This window comes from Barbus barbus (assembly GCF_936440315.1).
Source record: "Barbus barbus genome assembly, chromosome: 39".
Taxonomy (NCBI): Eukaryota; Metazoa; Chordata; class Actinopteri; order Cypriniformes; family Cyprinidae; genus Barbus; species Barbus barbus.
In genome coordinates, this window is record NC_136717.1 from 16,374,033 (window position 1) to 16,392,759 (window position 18,727).

The 18,727-nt window shown below is 37.8% G+C and overlaps 1 protein-coding gene across 3 annotated transcripts in view; it reads left to right on the forward strand.

Annotated features, from left to right (window-relative positions):
- Positions 1–18,727, forward strand: part of chchd3a (coiled-coil-helix-coiled-coil-helix domain containing 3a) — an 87,327-nt gene that overhangs the window by 47,476 nt on the left and 21,124 nt on the right. For all 3 annotated transcript variants that reach the window (XM_079399486.1, XM_079399487.1, XM_079399485.1), the window contains exons 5-6: positions 9,191–9,274; positions 17,943–18,013. In XM_079399486.1, coding sequence (XP_079255612.1) covers positions 9,191–9,274; positions 17,943–18,013 — 155 coding nt within the window. The remainder of the gene's footprint in view (positions 1–9,190; positions 9,275–17,942; positions 18,014–18,727) is intronic.

Sequence of the window (18,727 nt, forward strand, 5' to 3'; positions counted from 1 at the left end):
TTGTTTATTTTTAGCTATCATTTCAGTTTGATCTAAACAGACTGAGCTGCACATTTCAACGCAGATTGCTTTGAGAATTAGTCACTATGTGATGCAGGATTCGCTAACAGACTGGACTTCAAGGAGCTAACTATAGCGCTATTCGGCCTGAAGTGGAAAAAAACAGTGATCGTTTCTCTTCAAGCCCACTTCTCTTCTGATGGGGAGTCACCAGTTTGTTTAAAAAAGAAAAACAATATTTGTAGAACAGCGGTATTGCAGTTTGCTTTGGGTCTCTCTCTGTCTCTCTTTCTATCCGGACACATGTCACGAGAGGTGTGACATCTTGTATGATAAATCACTCTCATTGCCCTCCCTCCCATCCTCCCCGTCTCTTGTTCTCAGTGTTTGTAGTTTCACTTTCATTTCTCAGCCTCCCATCCCACTCTCTGTTCATCATTAGCGGGATAATAGCAAGCGATTGGTCATGTGACTCGGGGGCCTTTGTTAGCAGTGTAATGTGATTATATGACCTGCAGGAGACTGAATGAGTGTGATGTGATGGAAATAATCCTGACAGCCTGTGTGACTGAGCGACGGAGGGCTGCCATATGCCCTCTATGATGCATTGAATGAGAGGGAAATTCCCCGCGCGCACATCGGTGGCAGCTCCTCCCTGTTCTTTAATTGCTCATTGGATACGCTTTCACTGTGTTTACCTACTGGTCTGTGAATGCAGCTGCTCCGTGTGTGTGTGTGCTGAAGGTCAATGGCAGTAGCTGCATTTCTTTCCATAGAAAATTTGGAGCCATAATGTCTCCTTGACTGATTACCCACAATGCTTCTCGCCCACGCAAAGGCCTCGATTGGCTCACAGTCTTGAATGTGTCTGTGTGTACGTGTGAGTGCTGGAGGGGAAGAGTGCAGAGGTCAGATTTATTCTGCCAGAGGGTTGGACTGCTTCTGTCGAGGGCTGTGGGTGTTTTTGGAGAGCAGTTCTGTCCATCTTCACTGCTGCAGGTGAAACTGTGGTTGTGTTGCTATTAAACCGTGTTATACACACCCACGTGTGTGTCATGGGCCTCTCTAAACCTACCTGAAATGTTAAATCAAAACAGACCCTGTTTAATTTCTTGTCGTTTGTCTCATTGTGAACAATGTGAAATCAGATGATATCACTTAGGTCTCATAAACTACATTGGCTAGTAGATAATGCTTACCAGTAGCCAGATATCTGTTTTAGATTTATTTTTGCAACACATTTGGGCTTCATGCTGTTATCTATTGGCCACCATCCATTCAAATCTCAGTGGATAATTGTTCATTTTGGTTTTAGTTTCATGGAGATAATGTTACAGTTATTTCAGTCATTTTTATTTTGAGAATTTCTTTTTTAGTTTTTATGTATTAAAATATCTATTTTTAAATTTAAATAACTCAGTAGTTTTTGTTTTTATATCTGTATTATTGTAGAATTTTTATTTCAGTTTATTTATCTTAGTACATCAAATTACATTAGTACATGAAGTTACACACACACACACACACACACATACACATATATATATATATATATATATATATATATATATATCAAGTCAAGTCAAGTCAGCTTTATTGTCAATTCTTCCACATGTACAGCACATACATACAGAGAATTGAAATTGCATTACTCTCAGACCCTTGGTGCATACAGTTAACATTAAACACGTTCAGATACAGATAAATACAGTTTAAACATATGTACATACAACTATACAAATATACAAATGAGGATATTGTAGACAAAAATAAGAATTAGATCGATAAAGTGGCATAAGGCGCATGGCAGATAGAGTGCAAAACCAGTTAAATAAAAACAACACTGTGTAGATATATTTATATATAAATAAAACAGTTAAAATTACAAATGAATTCATACTCTGAAAGAGCTCCACAAGACATGTGTTTATATTACTGGATGCTCGAAATTGAAAGGGAGAACACACTTTTTAAACAGTTTATCGTACAGGTAAGTTAATTGCCGTTCTAATCTAATGCACTGCTGCACTGTAACGCACACACATAGGCTACAGACAGTAGCGCGTACAATACATCACGCGCAGATCGTGCGCACAGAATCCTTCAGCGCGGAAATAATTGTCAACACTGTTCTGTGATTTCTCAATAAAATAGCTTAGAAACTGAAAAGTTCAAGCATATATTTCTTAATAACTAAATCCCACAGCTTCACTACTAGTAGAGAGACGCTGCCATTTAATTCACCCAAAGACGAAAGAACTGATAAAACTAAGCTGTTATAGGAGCAATAGCCATGTGGGCAGCGCTGTGTCATATGCCATAGCTGTGCACAAGGTGTTTGTTACAGCTCCAGATGTATTTGTTCATTAATGACGTCATCGACATCGACTTGACTTTCATCACAAAAAAGTCGGCTTTAAAAAATCAGAAGCCGTTCAACCCCTAAAATATATATATATATATATATATATATATATATATATATATATATATATATATATATATATACCTGTACATATACAGTAAATAAACAACACAACCAACAGGGCACTCAGTAACAGAAATACTTATCGGCCGAAGCTGTTTTTTGAAAAATGCCAAAATCCATTTATCTGTCTTGGCGATATATCGGTCAACCTCTAATCAGAATACTGTAGCAATCGCTTAAAAATGCCCTCGCAAAGTCCTGTAAGACCCAAGCAGATAGCAAACACCAGTCTTCTATAGAAAACTGTCAAATTATAATCAGGGGTGCACATAAGCGATGTGCATGTGCAACCAAAATAAATAAATGTGCTGTGTTAATAAAGCCAGACTGATAATTTGCTTACCAACATGGTTGACAACTGTTAATCCACAATCACCATTTCAGATTGACTAATTGTAATACTGTATAAGATTTCCATTCAAACTGAATGAATAAATCTAGGCTATGTGCTGCCGGTATCAGATCAAAACGCAAAACTATAATATTTCATGAATTTTCATTTCATTGATGTCCTTCACTCGGCAGCACTACAGTGCCTGCAACCGGCCAAAATAAAAGTTTACTGATTGTAGGTTTGAAAATGTTTAAAATCCATTAAAAAAAAAGTAAAAAGTAAGTATTAGCATTGAATTTAAGTGTACTACAAAATAATTATATTTTTATTTAATACTATTTTTTTCTGTAGAAGTATAATAGTTATCTAACTTTATTTGGTTTATTGTTTTATTAAAAAAATAAAGTGCAGTAATACTATTATCACTATTATTAGTTATTTAATTTTTTTATAGATACATTTAATGGGTCACACTATGAGCAGTATGACCCAACCAAATATCCAGGTACTCTCAAGAGAACCAGAACGAAAAACTTATGTGCACCCCTGGTTATAATGATATCATGTGGTAATGTTGCCTTTCCAATAACAAAATGAATGAAAATTTAGTGTGTACGTGTGTGCGAAGATGAAGAAGTTTAATTTTCTTTGGGATTATTAACTCCTCTTAGTGACCTAGAAATCGTGGCAGACTTACCTGCGGGTTTATATATACGAGTCGGAGAGAAGTTCATCAGCGGCACAGGCCTCCATGAGCGCTGGAGTTAAGCTCTGATGGAGATTGCTCTGCTCTGATTAGATTTAGATTAGATCAGATTTTCAGGGTTTAGATTTTAGATGAGATTTGTTGTGAAGAGCTCTTTCTCACCTTGCGACAGTGTTTGATAAGACAAAGCAGATCGGGCAGTCTCTGTGTCCCTGTACTACAGTAAACACCCCACTGGTTCACACCGCAGTTTGTGTGTGTGTGTGTGTGTGTGTGTGTATGTGTATGTGTGCGAGCGAGCGAGCTTCAGCCTTTGAATACCGAATGTAATTATAGGAACTTCATCGTTAAATTGCTCTCTCTCTCTTTCTCTTTCTCTGTATGCTTTTCTTTCTGCTCCCTCACTCCAGCAGATGGAGAGAAAGGTAAGGCATAAGAGGTTTGATTTATACATCCCATATCTGTCTCAACCTGCTTCCTGCTGCAGTACTGCATGCCTAAAAAGACTCTCTCTCTTTCTGTCTTTCTTTCTTTCTCTCTGTCTCTTTCGCTCTCTTTTTCTGTAATTTACTGCTGGATTTTTTTGTTTTTCTAATCATCGTTTTTCTTTCATTTGTCATTTTCTTGCCATTGTGTTTGTACACCAGCTAAGAAATTATTTTTCATTGTTGAGGCACTCTTGCTTATTAAATAAATTAATCATGGCTGAATGTGAACTGCTCTATCTATAACTCAGAACTTTTGCATAATGCTGCATCTACGCTGCTACATGTTAGCAAAACTTCAACATGACCAGCACAACATAAAAAAAGAAAGAAATAAAAACCTAAAGTGCACTTAAAAAAAAAATCAGTCATTTTTACTCACTTTTTGTGTACTGGAATGCCCACGAGACTGTTAATAGTGACTTGATAAAGCATATTATTGATATATTTTTTTTATTATTTGGTTAATATTTAGTATGTGTTGAGTTGATAGCAGATTATTTATGCACACTAAAAAAACTGTCTTTAAAATGACTGTTAATAGAATAGCATAATTGTGATTAATCTCATGATTTCTGACCAGATTTTAAAGAGCAGAATAATAATAGTAATGTAAAATTTGGTATTTAAAAATGCTTGCCATATAAGGGTTCGAAGTCCTATATACTTTATTTTGTGACACAAAAGGCCATATATAAAAATATTAAAATCAGTAAACATGGTTGTCAGTATATATCTCCTCTCCGAGTGTGTTATAAATTAGTGAGGGTCATTTCCAGTAGCTGAAGGTCAGGAGTGACGGAGGGGGAGAGGCATGTGTGATAGGACAGAGAATCATGGATAAGACCATAAAGATTCTCTATTCTTCCACTGCTGATGTTATCGCTTTGTCTCTTACATCCACACACGCGCTAAGCCTCTAACACACAGAGATGTTTTAGTGAACATTCCCACATGAACCCTGTCATGAACTGATGCCCTTGGAATAATCAAAGGTCTGTGTCATCTTTCACAATACCAGCAACCTGAGGCCATAATGACTCTACTGCATCTACTGTGCTGCTACTCAGAAAATCTATGGTGCTGCTATGTGTAAAGACTTAGATTAGTTATAATTGTGGCTGAAGAAATATACACAAGTTATGTTATTAACTACCCCAAAATTTTAATTCTGTCATCATTTATTCTGCTTTATGTTGCTACAAACCTGACTTTCTCTCTTTATTTCATGGAGCACAAACGGAGAAATTTAACAGAATCTTTTCCATACAATAAAAGTAAATGATGACCAGGAGCTATCTAAAATGATGTAAAGCACCATGCAAGTGCTCTGCATGTGTCGTCCTCTGAAGTCTTGCAATAGCCTTTTTTGTGAGGAAAATGTATTTAAGTCATATTTAACTGCTAATCTCAAAATAAGTTTGCATATATTCAGATATGGTGTGTCCAACTAAATTGTCCTATATTTGCTTGTTTTAAGAAACTGCTAAAAACATAAAAAAAATCTTAGTTTTTTTTTTAATTATGTAATAATATATAATTAATATTCTTAGTATTTATGGTCCTTATATATTATTTAGCTTGGTTCCCTGTCGATATTCCACTCGTACTGCGTCGTAAGATGCTTGTATAGGAAAAACTCCTTTTTTCCTCTTCAACTGAAGCCTTTTGAATCATGCAGTGAAACTGCACGTCCATTGGTTCGTGCTGTGCTATAAAATCAAACCAATGGCTCGGCGGTGGCGATAAGGAAGCCTATGGCTATGCAGCCCGCCATAGCCCTCCAAAATGGGCTGGGCCTCTGGCTATATAAGCGGCCGCTTCGCTACCGCATCCCCGATTTCTTCTCTTCAGCGACGAAGATTCTTCCTCGCTGACTCTTCTTCCTTCCTTTCGCAGCGGCAGACCCAGAATGGACGAGGAGCTTGAGGCTGTTAGTGAGCTCGGGCCCGAGTGGTCTCCGCCATCGCCCAGGCCTGGTGGTGTTGGAAAGCCATCTGTGGCTCACCTTGACGGAGATGGAGGCGGATAAGGTTCCCTTCCTCGACGCTCCAGTCTTGGCCAACAGCCTGTTCGGGCTAGCTGTGGAAGGCTTTGTGGAGCGGTTTACGGAGGCTCATAAGTTGTCTCAGGCGATGCAACACTTCCTCCCGAAACACTCCAGTTCCTCTGCTGCTGGTAGTTGCCCCAAGCCTACACCGACTAAGCAGCCCGCCAAGCCAACGTCAGCCACTACCGAACCCCGACCACCTTGGATCCGGCGCCTCAGAAGTCCTCCTGAACAGTCAGGTAGAAAGAGGAGGGGCCCGAGTCTCGTTACCGCTGGACCACCCCGCAAGCAGCCTCTAATGTGCCTCTTGTCACCCCGCTCAGCGCTGGGTGCAGAGGGAAGTGTGTTATTGGATCCTCAAGGGCCCACCGCTGTGATAGCAGACAAAGTAAAAAAACAGTAGACCTCTTCGCCTCCGAAGACAACTCTCATTGCCCAATCTATTTCACGAAGAGCACGGATGCCCTGGCCTAAGAGTGGCCCAGCCTTCCGCTCTATGCGTTCCCTCCAATCGCTCTGCTACCACAGGTACTCATACGAGTCAGGGAACAACGGCACAAGGTTCTTCTAATAGCCCCCTTCTGGAGGAACCAGCCGTGAGTGTCGGAGTTATTCCAGCTGCTCGAAGCAGCCCCGTGGCCCATTCCCTTGAGACATGACCTCCTCTCTCAAACAAATGGCACACTGTGGCATCCACGGCCCGAGTTATGGGCCCTGCATGTGTGGCCGCTCAACGGGAGTCTTTTGTCCTCCCAGAGCGTGTCTTAAGCACTATGGCGGAAGCTAGAGCCCCGTCTACCAGACGCCTCTATGCTCTGAAATGGTCTATTTTCTTGGCTTGGTGTCAAGACCGCGACTTAGATCCGGTTACCTCTGAGGTTTCAGTGGTTCTTTCGTTTCTGCAGAAGATGCTGGATAAACAGCGTTCCCCATCCACCATCAAGGTTTACGCTTCAGCCATAGCGGCTTTTCATGCCCCTATTGCTGGTCGATCGGTGGGCAGAAGTAGTGCGGTGGTCCAGTTTATATGAGGCGCCAGGAGAATTAACCCCCCCGCGCCCTCGTACAGTTCCAACTTGGGACTTACCAACCGTATGAGGGCTTTGAGAGGCCCCCCGTTTGAACCATTACAATCCGCGAGCCTGAGAACGCTCTCGTTTAAAAACGCCCTGCTGTTAGCACTGGCATCAGTTAAGCGAGTAGGAGATCTACAGGCCCTTTCTGTCAACCCTGCTTGCCTGGAATTCGGGCCTAACGACTCCAAGGTCGTCCTGAAACCAAGGCTGGGTTATGTACCTAAGGTGCTCTCCACTCCGTTCAGAGCCCAGGTCATAGCACTTTCTGCACTGACCCCCTCGACGGATGACCAGGAATTGCCCCTGCTCTGCCCCGTCAGGGCCCTCAGGGTATACATCAAGCGTTCTGCCTCATAGAGGAAGTCGGATCAGCTTTATGTCAGCTTCGGTAACCGCGCTAAAGGTCGCCCTGTTACGAAGCAAAGAATTTCCAGGTGGTTAATGGAAGCTATAGCATACTCCTTGGGCTTGCAGTGCCCCATTGGAGTTAGAGCCCATTCCACCAGAGGCATCGCCTCTTTCTGGGCATGGTCCAGCGGGGTGTCCATTTCGGAAATTTGTGAGGCGGCAGGCTGGTCCTCGCCGTCCACATTTATAAGGTTTTACAACCTGGACGTCCCCGCCTTGCAGGCCAGAGTCCTTTCTGCTTTGATCGCCGCCTCTGGCTAGTTAAGCAGTCTTAGGGTTTCACTTGACCAACATTGCTCAAGTCCCTCCTTCTCTTGGATGGCCATATTATATGGGCACCAAGTGTCAATTTACGGGACAACACCCAGGCCACGGATGACCCTGATGGCTCAGCCTGTGCTTGGTGTATTTTTAATTCCCCTGGGTCTTCTCCCACATGAGTTATGGTTTTGAGTCGTTCCCCATCATAGCACGGCGTGAATGTATGTTCCTATACAAGCATCTTACGACGCAGTACGAGTGGAATATCGACAGGGAACGTACTCGGTTACTATCGTAACCTCGGTTCCCTGAGATATTAGAATGACTACTGCGTTCCTGGCCGTGCTATGAGCTGCATGCCTCAGTCGCTTCATTCGAAGAAATCTAAAATGCGGCGGTGAAGCAGCCGCTTATATAGCCAGAGGCCGCACCCATTTTGGCAGGCTATGGCGGGCTGCATAGCCATAGGCTCGCTCATTGTCACCGACGAGCCATTGGTTCGATTTTATAGCACTGCACGAACCAATGGACGTGCAGTTTCACTGCGTGATTAAAAAGGCTTCAGTTGAAGAGGAAAAAAGGAGCTTTTCCCATAGTACTCGTTCCCATATCTCAGGGAACCGAGGTTACGATAGTTACTGAGTACGTTTTTATGCATTAGGTTTGTAGCACTTTAAGTATAAGAAAGGTGCATTATAAATGACATTTATTTATTAAATTTCTAGGTTTAATAGCATTTTGTGGTGGAAATGTTTTAATTTTTTGGAATGAAATGGCAGACTCTTTTGTCTTGCTAAGGCTAATTTGATAGCTAGAACTTTGTGCATTATAAATACACCCAATTTATTCATATTTATAACAGATTTTTCCACTTGGACAAGACACACAATAAGCATATTATGATTTCCAATATTTAAACAAATACACTAACTTTTGGAAGGAAAAAAAAAGACTTATTAGTGATTATAGAAATTACACCAATATTTTTATGATGGCTTTTTATATTTTATGATTAAATGTCTAGAACAAGAATAAAACAAAAAACAATACACGTTGAGTATAATAAAGGTGCATTATAATTAACATTTATTTACATTCATTCTGTCTGTTCTTCATGTAAAGCTATCAAATGACTTCAGACGTTCAAATATAATGAACAAGCCATATTGTCAGCTGTTAAATAATTTTTAAAGTGCTTTTTGTCATTTTTGGGGCTTTGGACCATTTACTATCATTGTATGGAAAAGAGTAGCGTGAACGCCATACTAAATATCTCTTTTTGTGGTCTTGGGATGCTAGAAACTCTGTGATGTTCTTTTTTCCTCTATAGTGTACTGAATTTGTAATGAATACAATTGTGTGATTTTGTGTGTTTTCCACAGGCTAGACAGTTAGAGGAGAGAGACAAAGAGCTCCAGAAGCAGGATGCCTTCTACAGAGAGCAAGTGGCCAAGCTGAAGGAAAGGGTATGACCTATACATTTGCAGTTACATTATCCACGGTTCCTGAATGTATAGCGATGAACACTAAAGCACTACATTATCACTAACATGATAAGATAACCGTAATGCTTGACAGTAACTCACTAATGCGCGGTGCAGAATGTGAGATGAGCTATCCTGAGCTATAGAGGCAGAATGTGAGTCAGCCTGTCCTGTGTTATATAGAGGCAGAGGTGAGAGAGGCTGTCTTGATCTGTAATGTGCGGCTGAGGCCCCTCGGCAACCTTGCTCGCTCATTTGTTGTGTCCTCAAACTGACACCCTCCTGCAGCTCATGGTCAGATCCTCCTCTGAGCCTCTGGGATGGGAGGCGTCCACCTCTCCTCACCTCAGACTCTTCGTCCTCAAATGGCCATGCACATACTAAGCTCCCAGAAGGGGGTGTGAAAGTGTGCAAAAACGGTCAATCTCTGGTGATGACCCATTTTAAAGTGTAGGTTCTGTCCATAGGTGTTTCAATAGTTTAGCCCTTTGCAACCATATCTCTTGGCGCTCATTCAACTCATTTAATCGGCAAATTACCTACTTTAGCATCAGCAAAGCACTAATGGTTTTTTCTGCAACTATGGGCCTTTTAGGCTTTGTGGACTTCAATTTTAAAAGCATTTTAAAATGTTTAAATGGTTGTAAGAAAATTCTTAAAACACTCTTTTTAGTTTGTTTTAACAATAAATTATGACATTTACAAATTAATACATTTATTTAGTAACAATATTAAACAATATTGGGTGTATATACGTAACAGGAGATGTCTGTCTTTTTGGTGTTTTTTATCTATGTATTTATTTGTTCCTTAAAATGTCATAAACATTCAAAAATCTCAAATGATATACTAATTATAATAGCATTCTGCGGTGGAAATGTTTATTTTATTATATTGATTTTTTTAATGTAATGTCAGATTTATCTTGTTAAGGCTAATTTGATAGCTAGCACTTTATGTATTCTAAATACACCCAATTCAGTAATATTTTCAAAATTTGTGAAACATTTTACAGCTTGATTTGAAATGATGCACATTATTAAATATTTAAACATCAGCCAATATGTAAACAAGTATGCTAACCTAACCTTTATAGAAAGCCTTTATTAGTAAATGAAAAAACACAATTTTTTTGGTTTGATTTTTTTACATGTATTTTACATGTATTTTTTGTATTTTACATTTTATATATATATTATATATAAAATATGACTTTTAATGGTTTTTTATCCTTATTTCAGACTTTGAATATTCATTCATTCATTCATTCAATTTTGTTGTTGAGGAAACAACCAAAAATATGATTGGAACAAACTAGCAGAGCACCTGCACTTAACACAATTACATTACAGTACATGTTGTTGTCTAAATGCACAGTATAATCAGTGCTGATCTGGACCAGTCTAGTCCAAAAAAGCTGCTAAAAAGCTTCCATTATGATTGATTTACTGTAACTGTGTTTTGTGTTTGTTTGTACGCAATAAAAGAATGAGTCTGTGGTTATGGACAGCATGCCACAAATGCAGTCCATAGACATTAGGTTAGAAAATAACCCAGATTATTCTTTTAAAGCTCCATTTAAGTCAGTCATTAGACTTATTCTGTGTCCAAGAAACTAGCTGATCTTGCACACGGCAGCTAGCTTTAGTTCAGTCTCTCTGTCTCTTTACAAGGACAGCTTTCAGACCATTTCAACTCTGCATGCGGAGGTGTTATTGATCACTCACAGTTTCATTCATCAATCACTTAATGATCTCTGTTCAATATTCCCGGCACTGTGTCAACATATACACAAACACATACACAGTCCTCAACCACTCTGAGAGAGACACACTCAGCTGGACTCTAGTGTGTCTGAGCCCAATGGATTGGTGAATCAGGATTTGTTGGTTAGACATCATAAATAATAAATGCTCTGGGTTTTACACAAGGCGATGGCTTAGAAAAGAGTAAGAACCATGTACAGTATACCATCCTATTTTATATACAAGAACCATCATATGCAGATGAGTTAAAGGATGTGTTAATAATAATAGAAAATGAAAAATAAAATGTATATAATGATTATGCAATCTAATAATAATTATAATAATTGTTTTCAATAATGAAAATAAAAATAATTCATTAAAATAAATAGTCAAAGAGATATGTTGAAAATGTTTTAAAAAAATAAAAAAATAATTCATTGAAGTAGGTAGCCAAAATAGGTTTTATTATTTGCAAATGTTGACTTTTGCAGCCGAGTTATCTTTTGTGTTGTTGTTGTTTTTTTATTCAATGTCTGATTCATGACAAGAGTAATTTTTGTGGACCAGATTCATTTATTTAAAAAAAAAAGACTCATTAATAAGTCAGACTTGCTCTGTAATTGCTAAATTGCTGCTGATGAGCATGCCAAGGAGAGGTACGACGGGATATCAAGATATTCAGTAAATAATTACTAGCATCTACATCTATTTCTCATGCAAACAGTTTCAGATGATTTGTAGTATAGCATATGAGTCATATGGAACAATTTTACAATACTTTATGGTGCTTTGTGTCCTTTTTGTGGCCATTCGTTGTAATTGCATGAAAAAGAGCATCCCGCTTATTCTTCAAAATATTCCACGTAACAAAAAAAGAAAAGAAAGAATGTGACTAAAAAATGTTGGATTGATTGACAGCAGTGGATTGATTTTGAATATACCACAATATTATGGTGTTTTCGTTTTTACTGTTTCCTCTTGCTCTATCTAGAACAGTACCAGCAAAAAGGAAAAAGAAAGCGAATGAGAGATAGAGAGAGAGAAGAGAATAAAACGCTGATATATATTGCATGTCTCTTTCAATTCAGTTTGCTCGTTTATCAGTGGCTTGTGTCTGACAGCCCATCACAGCTCTGAGACGGCGGCTGCCACCTCTAGCCTACTTATTGGTGCGGCCACTCAAATTGCCTCTGAAACAATATCTATATATGTACTGTACGTATATATTCACCACAGATTTTCACTCAATACACTCTCTAAAACAATCTCATATTTCAACTGAGCGCTCTGCTTTTTTTTTTTACTTTTTGTGGGGGTTTTGTCCTTGAATTATTAGTAGTTTTGGGTCTTTCTCATAATGCTCCATGATCACAGTGGAGGGCTGAAGTCTGAGGTGTTGAAGAAAGCTGCTAATACAGTGTTTTAGCCTGATCGATGGAATTTAAATGACCTCAAGGGCACTTGACTGCAGTGCCTTTGGCTGTATGTTTGCCTGTTCAGAATTAGTTTTTTTTCTTTAACACTTCTTCCTTTTTTCCATTGTTATGGTCTGGCTTGATAATGTGTAAGAAAATAATAATAACCTTGATCGCATACCAAGCCAGTCAAAGTCAGTGATAAAATTCCCATAGTGCATTTCACCTGCAGCTCAGTGTTCTTTTATTTGGTAACAAAAGTTGTGAGTCTGTTGTGATTCTGTAATAGTGGAATATTTTTTAAATTCAATTAAAGTATTTTTATTAAATATTTATTTAAATATTAAGTATATTTATTAAAACAAACAAACAAAAAATGTGGGAATGTTTTCCTAATCTGCGTTTGAAGTGTGTAATTTCTGGGGATTAAAATATAATTGTTGAATAATGAATAATTGAATGATCCGTTTTCCCCCATCTCCCAACAAACAAAAAATTTTGTTTTGTTTTATTTTATTTTATCTTATCAGTTCTCAATTCCATTACATTTTTAAGAGCAAAACTGAACCTATGTCCTGAAATTCTTACTGGTCAGCCTATTCCTACGTCAGAGTGCATTGAATCCATATTAAAAATTTATAAATTTATCAACACATGATGCAGCATAACTTTAGTTTACAACTTACTCTTCATTCAAAGCTTTGATTCAGACTCTCACGGGCTGTTACCTAGCAACACTATATGATGTGGTCGTAGTAACCCGTAGTGTGGCTAGACATGGATTTTAATGTAAATCGCTCTTCTCTGCATGTAACACTCTGTCTTTCTGTTTCCAGTGCTTACTGACAGCATTGTTAAGTGAAGAGTGTGTGTTGTTTTATTTGAGATCAGTGTGTGGTCATTATCTCTTCCTCACTGTAGACGAGACACTGGTAAGGGACAGCGTTTGTCTCTGCACGAGGTCTCGTTAATTTAATTAGCCGAGTTTTATCTAGTCGAGAGACACAGCTTGAGCTTTGCGTTCACACTCATGTCCGCTTGTTTTTATTTCCAGACAGCCACAAGCATAGTAAAAATTTGAGTACTTAAAAATGTATTATCATTTGTTCACCATCATGTCGTTCCAAACCCATATGAGTTGAAATGTAACCAATATGTCACTCTAAAAATGTTGTCCATGCTTGGGCTGGATGTTTTGTGAAATGCAATTGAGTTACAGCGTTTGTGCTTGTTTGCGACATTTCCACTCATCTGTTTTGTTTCACAGTCTCTCGCAGTGATGGAGGGATTGACTCTACAGGCCTCTGTTCTGCTTTTCTTCCCTGTTTGCAGTCGCCAGCTTTGATTTGTTAAAACTCGGTCTCGCGCCTCCGCCGGTGCACTGCAGAGCCAATATGGCCGCCGTGCTGTTGAGCCATAATGGCTATCTCAGCGGGGGTTTCCCTCCACATCCTCTCTGGTCTGTGAGAGATAACACAGCCTGCTGATTACTGCACCACTGCTCAGATCTCTCATTATAAAGCCTGCGAGATTTAATTTGAACATGGGGTTGTTTCTCAAAACACCACCTATATGCACCGTTGGTGGCAGGAGTAGCTTTTAGGAGGTTCTTTCATTAGTCCATAATACCCCTGTGTGCACCAGATTAAATAAAGTTTTATTTTTAGATGCCTGTAAACAGAAGGTGAGAAAGGAGTCTGACAGCTGCTTTGTTGAGCAGGTAAAGGACTGGATTCTTTAGTAGTGCTTGCTAAGGCTATGAATGATACAATACCTCAAATCATGAGGCTATTTTGACTTAAAAAATGTCAGGGTAGTACAACTGCAACATTATAACATCATATATCATAGTTGGACCATAAGACTTTGTTAGTTGCACCACATGAATTTGATTTGCAGACGAAAGTGTTTTACTATTAAAATACTTTTGACTGTTGGATCACATCACTTTGTTGGCCATGCCACATGACTTTGATTTTTCAGACAAAAGTGTTTAATTATACAGTTTTGTCTGTTGGAACACTTTACTTGTTGGTTGTACCTCACAACTGATTTTGCAGAAAAACCTGTTTAATTATTATTTCTTATAAGAACAAAGGAGAAAACATTTTTGCAAAATCAAACCCTTTCTGTAAAAGTTAGTTGCACCACATAATTTTGATTTCACAGAATAAAAGATATTAGTATTTCTAATAAATATAAGAAGCAATAATAAAACATTTTTATCTGCAAAATAAAGCCGCTCAATAAGTTAGTTGAACCACATGAGTCTGTTGGTTGTGCCACTTGACACTTTACTTTGGCAGGAAGTATATTAGAAATAATAAGAAATAATAATTGTATATTATTATTTTAGATTTAAGTACATCAGAAGAAATAATAAAACTTGTTTGCAAAATCAAAGCCTCCATATGATGTTAGATCACTTTGCAAAATCATATCATATTAAAGTCATGTGGTGCAACCAGCAGACGAGTGTTTAATTATCATTGTTTAAAAATACAATAAATAGTAGTAAAAAGCTTTTGCAAAATCAAGGCACATGTTGTGACAAACACATTCATGTGGTCCAACAGACAAACTGTTTTAATAATAAAAGCAAAATATAAGAAATTGTTTAAATAATAAAAGCAAAATCAAAGTAATGTGTTGTGACAAACACATTTATGTGGCCCAACAGACAAAACAGTTTTAATGATAAAAGCAAAACATAAGAAATTCTGTTTTACTAAGCAAAATCAAAGTCATGTGGTCTAACTAACTCATCATAGAGACGACTCCTGCAAAAGACTTTACGTCTGTGTTCAGCCTTTAAAAAATACTAGATTATTTGCCCTTTTCGTGACAAGGCTAAATTAGTTCAGGTTATGAAATGTCAATGTCAGAGTTTTCAAAATCCTAACATTTATGAAATAAAAATGTATGATTGTAAAAAAAACAACAACACACATTTCAGCTTGAAAAATTTATTTTGTAAAACTTTTAAAATTTAAATTTGAAAATTATTGTGAAGATGTAAGATGTGTAAGATCAGCTTTTGTAATCATAATCTGATTACAATCTACTCTGGCTATGGCAGAAGAAGATGAGGGTTTAGGGTTTCGCGAGAGAGCATGTGGGTGGTAAACGTTTGATCTCAGATAGATGGAGGGGCCTGTAAATCAGTGTGGCCCAACTCTGAAATCAAAATTAGCACCTATCCCACTCTGTCATTAATCAAGGGAAATGGCAGACCTCCCAAATTACACCGTCACTCAGTTCATGGGGTTTTAGAGCATGTGTTTGGAGGTCCAACTCACTTTCCACATAATCAATTTCTGTGCAGGCCAGTGCCTTTTTAGTGTGTAGCCCTGATTACTACTGACTCCTCCCATCAGATCTACATCATCACTACATGCTCTTAAAATCACTGCTGTTGTTCCCTTATATCAGGCCCCTCGGCGCCAAGCTTGTACTTGATGTGGTTTTTAACTCTCAGAGCTGTTGTTCCAATAATAGGCTTAATGGCAGACTTGTCAGCATCCACTCAGGGGGAAATAAAATATTATTTTGGAACTTTGCTACTGTGCAAGATGGCTGTTCAACCCATAGTGTAATACTGTAGTTCCACAAAGGATCCAAAACCATACTTTCAAGGACCAAATGTTTTGCCTTGGCAAGAAAATAAAACCATCATTAGCTGGTAACTAATTTTTATTTTATTTTGTGTTTTTTTTTTTTTTTCGTGCACTAAATTTAGCATTTATTTCATTACATTTATACTTTTTTGCCTTAAATATCAATATTTCAATCTATTTTATTAATAAATGTATATTGTAACATTTATTGTAATAAATGTAGTAAATAAATGTTAAATAAATAAAATTATAATACTTTTTTTCTGACCTGTAAATATCGTTGATGGTATTTTATTTTAAATTATCTCTCTACCAACCATTGGTATGTTTGACAGGAAGCTGATTTTGGACTCGTACCACATCTCTGATAGCCAGAAGACAAATGATTTCCACTTGACGTGCAGTCCATCAGAAGCTATACAGTAGCTTCACTAAAAGCCTAAGATATAATTATTGATCCTCATGGTTGTAGCCTTTCATTGATATTGATTGTGTGTGTGAGACAGTGAATGTGAGATGAACCTGTCTGGCTGTGATTGAGAGTTCTCTTTATGGATGTAGCTTGAGCAAGTTTTTGTTGTCACATCCTCAAATTCAGTCATACATCTGACATTCAGCCCATTTTCTTCGAAATATCCAGTGTTGGGGAAGCTACTCTGAAACTGTAGTTTGACAAGCTACAAGCTACTCGTAAGTTAAAGTAGTTAAACTACAGTCAAGCTACCCTTTTGGAAAAGTAGTTAGCTACACTACAAGTTACTATCAAAAAGTAGCTAGCTACATTGAAACTACTTTAGATTTTTTTGAACAACGTATATTATAAATAACTGAATAAGTGTCTGAGGAATGTTTTAAGTAAAATATTTAGTGTTTAAAACAATGCAATACAATTATGATTTCAAAGAGTATTGTTTTATTACACACAACACTCAAATATCTCAGACTGTTACAAAAAGTGTAACCTTTACTTGTCGTTTCTTTGAGAGACATGAACTTGGACAAATAAGGCCATGGGTAATTAACGTTAGTTGTTTCTCCATCCTCCAAATCTGCCGCCACGTCTTGCTCCATCATGGATAATATGGGTGTGTCAACCCACTTCTGTACGTCAGTGAACCGTTAGCCGCAAGATGCATGATTAAACAACAGGTGGCGGTAATGGCAAAAAATGAGTTTGTAATCTAACAAGAAGAATATCCTTGCATCGCGCTGATTCGCGCAGGCTCGACAAAACGCAATGTAGCTTTTGCTCGCGCTACACTGCTACTTGCTGCAAAAAGTAGTTAGCTACTGGAAAAGCTACACTGTTTAAAAAGCAACTGAGCTACTGCCAAGCTACTGAAAAATGTAGTTAAGTTAGTAGCGTCGCTACTTGTAGTTAACTACTCCCCAACACTGGAAATGTCAGTTATCTTTTCGAATCGTCAACCCAAACGCTTTATCAATATCCATTCCAGGTTGTAAGGACTTTTTTTTTTTCGCCCACCTACTCTTGACACACTTCACTAAGAACCTCATAAGGTTTTAGATTGCCATCATCTGTTAGTGTGATGACCTTTTCATCTTTGTTGACACTTTTGTTTTTTGTTTTTTTTAATCTGAAAGCAAGCAAAACTCTTTGTGCTGCACAGACAACAAAAATTGCTTATTGTAATTTATATTTTAACTGAGGTTTTTTTTTTTCTTCTCTTGTACTGGTAGCAGAGAAAGGTTGAGACTCTGGTTTTTACAATGGTTTTTAATTTTTGTGTGAGCTTTTTATGTCTGTAAATGTTCTCTTATCTCTCTTCACTCTGGAGGAGATAACAGAGAGAATAAGGATGTACATATAATAAAAATAATAAAAACATTCTGTCTTTCTCTTCCTCAGAGTGCCCAGTTCTACAAGGTTACAAATGAAAACTATCACAAGGCAGCAGACGAGGTCAACGCCAAGTTTAAGTGAGTTCAGAATAACACACTCAAAGTCCAAATACAGATATTCCTTGTGCTGTCATTCATTGTTTGTTCATATGATTATTGTGCAACAGGTATCTTTAATTATTTTGCTATTTTATTTTATGATATTTTATGCTATTTTATTCATTTGAACATTAATATTTTGTTGCTTCTTAAGTATTATTATACATACACAATGCATACACACAGCTTATACACACACTATAATACAGGTGCTGGTCATAAAATTAGAATATCATGAAAAAGTTGATTTATTTCAGTAATACAATTCAAAAAGTGAAACTTGTATATTAGATTCATTCATTATACACAGACTGATATATTTCAAATGTTGATTTCCTTTAATTTTGATGATTATAACTGACAACAAATGAAAGTCCCAAATTCAGTATCTCAGAAAATTAGAATATCAATTAAGACCAATGCAAAAAAAAATATTTTTAGAAATATTGGCCAACTGAAAAGTATGAACATGAATAGTATGAGCATGTACAGCACTCAATATTTAGTTGGGGCTCCTTTGGCCTGGATTACTGCAGCATTGCGGCGTGGCATGGAGTCGATCAGTCTGTGGCACTGCTCAGGTGTTATGAGAGCCCATGTTGCTCTGATAGTGGCCTTCAGCTCTTCTGAATTGTTGGGTCTGGCGTATTGCATCTTCCTCTTCACAATACCCCATAGGTTTTCTATGGGGTT